The sequence below is a fragment of the Centruroides vittatus genome, unplaced genomic scaffold (genome assembly GCF_030686945.1).
Source record: "Centruroides vittatus isolate TY-2023 unplaced genomic scaffold, ASM3068694v2 contig_1110, whole genome shotgun sequence".
Lineage (NCBI taxonomy): Eukaryota > Metazoa > Arthropoda > Arachnida > Scorpiones > Buthidae > Centruroides > Centruroides vittatus.
This window is the reverse complement of record NW_027120712.1, coordinates 131,529-138,165: the sequence shown is the minus strand read 5'-3', so window position 1 is coordinate 138,165 and position 6,637 is coordinate 131,529. Positions and strand designations below refer to the sequence as shown.

The following is a 6,637-nucleotide window of genomic DNA, read 5'->3' as shown; positions in this document are numbered from 1 at the left end:
TAGTGAGTCGTAACCAGAATATGACTTAATAAAATATGTAAAAAAACCAATGGAGTCAGATAATTAGTCTTTACCCAATTGTACTATTAAATAACACACGGAAAAATAATTCTCTTATCCTCTCTCACTTCCAGACGTCAAAGAGGATAGGAGAATTATTTTTCCGTGTGTTATTTAACACAGTATGACATCTAAAAGACGAAGTGTCGTGATTTTTATACGTATGGCTTAGTCGCTCAGAAATTTCAAAAGTATCGTGAGTTATTAAAAGTATTTGGTTTTGTTCGTTTCGAGTTGTTAAACGTATTTTTTTCCGACCCTACTTTGAATCCATCTATAGACAATGGACAGCCGAAGAGGCCAAGACGGGATCAAATTCCAGAAAAGACCCCATAGATTTTTACTAATAATATGAGGAAAATGTGTGGTACTCAGTCTTTCACTACCGAAACGTCCAACTGTGAGCATGTACAAATGTATTGATACAATGGGCCTGAAATAAAAAGGTTTTCTTAGTGCCGACAGGATGAATAGAATCAATAGTTAAAACCTAAATAATTCAAAAAACTTCGATAGAAAAATTAAATTTAATTATTCCAAATGAAAACGCATAATTTTGCAAATGTTACAAGATTAAAATTATATAATAAAACCGAAAAATGATTCGAGTATCAGTTTTTAAAAATAGGGCATAATATCAAAATAGTAGTAGTCAAATTTGTCGTTCAATTTCCAGATTAATCGAGATTGCAAATATTTAAAACCTCGAATTCCTTCGAACGGATTATGGTAATTTGCAGAGGGACGGATTGTTATCTTATTTTCTGCAATGATGTCTTTCTCTACAATTTTAACAATCAGTCGATAAAATGTAAACTTTAGAATCCGTAGATAACCACTCAATAAAACAAATCCGTTTGTATTACATGCTGCTTTGAAAAGCCATTTCTCCGTTAACTTCAAGTTAACAGAAAGCGTCAACAGTACATTTATTCCTTCTTTCCTGCAATGTGTTATAGGAAGATACAATTTGTTGACAAAACAATCTTCCTTAGCAACTATGTCACATATGAATCGAATATTTGTATTCATTGTCCTTACTCTGTTAATAAAGTACGCACTGCGATTCACATAAGACAACCAGGACGAAAGCGATTCGTGCTTTCTTGGGCATGTAATGTCACAAATGCTGTCCGGAATAAACCATGTCTCGTCGAAATCCTTATTTTGCAAGTAACATCTTATTGCATCTCTTTCTACGTTCGTCAAGATTGGTTCGACGAATACTTGAGATTCCAGAAACCATTCCGGCATTGTCAGAAATCGTATGTACGGAAGGAATGGTTCCATGACTCGCCTCAGAGATTTTTCATTATTAACTCTTTTCTTGGCCCATTTCAAAACTACTGTGAAGATGTCTATTTCGTCAATTTGTGTATTTACTGGCCTACGAACAAGTCTATCAATGGTTGTTACTTCACAGTTCAGCCATTCGTCCGATGAAAAAATTTCCTGCCATTTCGAACTTAATATATTCCAGCACAAATATTCTAATTTCCCATCTTTCTGTTGGCATGCAAAGTCATATACATAACACACGTTTTTAACTCTCGACTGATCGGTCATGAAATCTCGACAGGCATGATTTAAATTACGTAGACCTAATTGTTTGCATACACAAAATATGTCCGTTGCATTCTGCATTGATTTTATGGTTCCTCGTCGTTCTTCCAGATATCTATAAACAAAAAATGCGATTAAAAAGGAACTATAATTAGAACCACTGTATAGGGCCTACTATTTAAAACTGATGGTAATTATCGTTATAGCAGAAGATAACGATATTCATGCAAATTAGAATATGTCAAGGTAAGTATTTAAAAGATAAATGCAAAAACTCACTCTTTGATTTGTTGTAAAATATCCATGGAGTGTGGTAAATAAAGAAAGACCGATGTTCTGTTTGAATAAGAACGTAGCATTATTTTTATTCTGTCGCTACATTCACACAAAACAGATTTTGAAAAATGGATCTGTCGTTTGTTTTTACAGAATACTGTAATCAGATCCATTTATTTTAAATAAATTTCAACAATGCGATATGCTGTAAATAATGTAACGATAATTATTGTCGAATTTATAGTATTGTTTCGTTATAAAAACCTTTGTAACAGCATTGTCTTTAAAGGTTAATCGTAATTAAATTTAACGATGGCTAAAGCTGTATAATAACTTTTATCAGTTTTAACTCATATTTAGCAGTCAAAATGCAACGAAGTATTAAATTGTGATATTTCAGCACACGCAAAAAACGTACGATTATTTTTACCAACACACATCACTTTTGCACTTTTGGCGCTGCATGCAACGAACATTTTATTTGTACGAGACACTCGTGCTATATATCCTCTTAGAGGATATTATTCAATCTAATCCCGTTCGGAAAGTGTAAAACCTGAAGGCAAAATGACAGGTTCGCGCCCTCTATCAGGCTGAAATCTTAGACGTCCAGTTTCCTAAAATCGTGTGATTTTTTTTCCTCTAGAACTTGTGAGTCAATAATAGTTTTATTTCTAAATTTTTGCAATAGCGAAGTACAGTTACAGCTTTGTAGTTGTTATCATAAATCAACTTCGTATGAAATGCCGCGTTCCGGCAACGTGATATCTATCATCTAGATTAGAATGTCAAGAATTATAGCCATGTTTCTATTCAGAATATGGCTGTATCGAGTGTGCTTGTGCAGAGAAATTTTTTTTCTTATAAATTATATTTTTATATTTAAAGCGCCAAATATGTCATAAGTGATTTCTAGTATCACTTGTTAAGGAAATGATTTCCTAATTTTCGCATGTCCCGAAATGTCACCACACCGGATCTGGTTGCATTTGAACTTCTAAGTACCTGTGTTAGACAGTGATGAATAGGGTTTATTTTACGATCAATCAGTAAATAGTATCAGACACTATTAGAACATTTTCTATATTCTGCTAAATTAAATTTTTTTATTTTTCTCCTTTAACAATAGATTCCACTTACCAAAGTGAAATCTTTTGTTCATGGATATTTTGTATTCTCTATAAAAATTTAACTTTGTTATATTTGTTGATAAAATTATTAACTGATGAGTCCCTGAAAAATCTAGGTCACTGCCAAATGTACTGAACGAAAAGACAGTTATATATGATCTTAATTAATAAACGTGACTGAAATTTATCTTTGTATACTAGTACATTTATCAATTAACAGGACTTATTATACTGGAATATTATGGATGCAGATACAAAGTCTTACTGATCAGAAATAATATTTTTTTATTTAAGTTTAACCTGTTAAAAAAAAATATTATTTCTGATCAGTAAGACTTTGTATCTGCATCCATAATATTCCAGTATAATAAGTCCTGTTAATTGATAAATGTACTAGTATACAAAGATAAATTTCAGCTATTATAAAGGACACAAAGGCATAATAATTTGAATAATAAACGTGACATTTAGTCTGAGTAATATTTTCAAGTTTTATTGCCCAAGAAGCATAGACAATCTACTGAAACGTTCTTCGTTATTCCTACGCATCCATGTAATAAAATTAAAAAATTATTAAAAATCAAAACAAACACAAAAATGGAAGAAAGTAAAATGTTTTTCTTCGAAGCTTATTTATGCACACAATCCTTACAAAACACGAATTTTACATTAAAATTCCTCAAACAAACTTTTGTCATCGCTAAAGTGAATCTTTTGTTTTGTCACTTTTGGCACGTGTGCCCGCTACGACTGATGACGAGGGTACCTCTTCTCTGAAAGTAAAGAGACGTCCCCGTTTACTTTTTACAACCGATAGTTTTCTTTTCTTTCATCAACGTGGTCCTGCTACCATCTGCAAGATAATGTACACACTAAAAATGATCTTGTTGGTTACCATTAAGTTGAGGATGAGCATCCCTGTGTTTATGAGAGCGGTGTCAAATCTGCGTATCCTAATGAAGACTTCGCGTTTTTACACTACTTTTTTAACACTTGATCGAGCACGTCTACTTCGTACTTTGTCTTGTAAAAGATTGACGAGTCTGATGTCTTTTTATTGTCTGTTGTAACGCTCTCTTGTGAGTAATGGTTACTCAAAAGAATTACCTTATCCTTTTTTTTTCCCAGGCAAATTGTCAAGATGTGGTCACATTATTTTATGTCACAAATGTCGTGTGGGTTCCTCATCCTTTTTGGCTTTAGATGAAATCTCTCGTTTATGAATTCATTAGTTTTAACTTCACTATTATCGTTCTCCTTCAAGTTTTTGTCAAATTCCAGAAAATGACGGTAACTACTTAGTTCTGTGGCTCACTCTTATGAAAGCTTGAGCAAGATTACAATATCTTAAGACAGATTGACTTGTCACTTGTTACAACTGAGTCTTACCGACTAAGGAAAATCGTTTGCCAGATATTGAGAAGACGTTGATCGATTAGTGTTTGTATTTTCTTGCTGATTTCTGCATCGATACCTATAGCGTCTTTTGTCTTAAGCTAAAATTGTGTTTCATAACCAGTTGATTTGTAAATTCTTAATTCACTAGAAAATATTTTCTAATAAATTATGAATTTTTAAATAAATCATCTAACGAGAGAAGTGAATGTTGGATTGGCAGTTTAATGCATCGTTATATATGTGCTGTCTATAAAGGGAAAGATGTCTCCAGGAAGGTCTTATATGGAAAACCAGTCTCTATTCACTTGTTAGACAAGCGAGTAAAAAAATCCCAGAAAACCTCACGCAGCCAGCATATTAGCCACGCTCAGAATACAATGTTCAGTGATTATATTCATTTGACTATTATTGAGGAAGATGAAAACATGGATATAGAACTGAAGAATATTAACAAACTGCGTTGTATGGAGTGCGCTGTCGGTAAATCACTTAATGGTGATTAGTTAAAATTCATCGTATTTTTAAAGTACCGTATCATATTACAGCACTATGCTGAATAGTTTGGAAATTTGTTTGTTTACTCGTAACGCCTAGAATGTTACAGGAGTTCTAGTTGACAGAATTGGACAAATTCATTTAAGTGTGAGTGCTTTCACTGGCAACTTTTTAATCACGGTAACTAAAAAATTACAGTACATTATTTTTCAGTGAATGAAAGCGCAGAGTTTTAGTGTAGGAGTGTATTTACACTAGTTGCTAGTAATTGTTTAATTGCCGATTTATTCGCGTGCCTTCAAGTAATCACAAGTGTGCTATTTGTAACCAAAATTTAAAAATTACCGGTAATTTTTAAAGTTTATAGTGCTGTAAACAAACGTGTTTAAAATGTTCACGAAGCACACCAATACTTACAAATTATTGCAATTATATAAAAAGGATCTGTCGCGAATCTGTCACCGTAATTGGCGGCTAAAAATATTTTATTTTGTAAATATTTTAGTTTATAATAAAATTCGTTTGATATATAAAATGATTAACATTTTCAAGCTTTAAGGGTTTACTTGAAAACAATGTAACTAAATTGTCAATTTCAGTATATTAAATATATCGAAATTTAGAAAAACATCAGAAAACAAAATAATTTAGTAGAATCCCTATAAAATTTGAAATATATCAATTTAATATAAGTTTTTACCACGTTAAATATCACTTATATATACATACATATATATGTATGTTTCAATTATATTTTATGACGCTCTATATTGTTTTTTATGACTGATTTTATTGATGTTCTTTAAATGAATTATAATCTATTATTTTTATAGTAATTTTTATTTGCCATTTAAAACTATAATAGTATTATAGAGTGACTGTTTGAAAAAGCCAATTTAAGAATTCATTCAGAAACTTTTATTTAAAACATTTACTTTATTAAATACATTTTTTACATTAAAATGTTACATATTTATTAATCAGTTAAAGGTTCGGGAAGCAATTGTACAGAATACACCGAACAAATGTCGATAAAATTCACGAATTTCTCATTTATTTTGGTTCGTAAGGCCCAATAACCTTGCGAAGTTCATCCAATTAGGGAATTCGCTCCCATCTTTGATCGATCGCAATCAGCTGGAAAATATATGTATATGTGCTTAATTAAAATTTATATTTATATTACACTCGAACTTTATTTTAAAATATTTTTAAAAAGCCGTTTTGTTCATAATACCTGTTGAATAATAAAATGTTCATACTTTTAAGTGTGTCTACACTTTTTCATTTGTATCATTTCAATTGTCGATCCTCAAAATGATAATTAGAAGTGTGTATCTAATTTATACTTTAAAAGTGGTATTTGAAAAAAATAAATTTTCAATACAAAGTAGCTATTAAATATAAATTGTACTATATATTGTATCGAAAAAAAATTGCAGAACAGTTAACTTTTCAATTAATTTACACATTTAAATAATATATAATCCGGAAAGAGCCCATCGTTTTATTATAAAAAGGAAATAAGATTATTTCTATAACAGAATGGAGGACTTTTCTATACAAAATGTTCTTCATATAGTTAATAAATCAAACTTTTTAATACGAATAGAAATCCATATTAAAATCCTACCTTCTGTGGTTTCTCGGGATCCACCAATTCCCATCTCGGATTGTTTCCTTTTACAAATCTGTAATTTTATATTAGAATAAAT

At 31.0% G+C, this 6,637-nt stretch overlaps 1 protein-coding gene across 1 annotated transcript in view; it reads right to left on the bottom strand.

The window, feature by feature from the left end:
• Nucleotides 1-678: 678 nt before the first annotated feature.
• The window catches only part of LOC136976268 (uncharacterized), a 122,214-nt gene continuing 116,255 nt past the window's right edge, over nt 679-6,637 (bottom strand). The window contains exon 2 of the mRNA XM_067271494.1: nt 679-1,738. Coding sequence (XP_067127595.1) covers nt 679-1,704 — 1,026 coding nt within the window. The 5' untranslated portion in view covers nt 1,705-1,738. The remainder of the gene's footprint in view (nt 1,739-6,637) is intronic.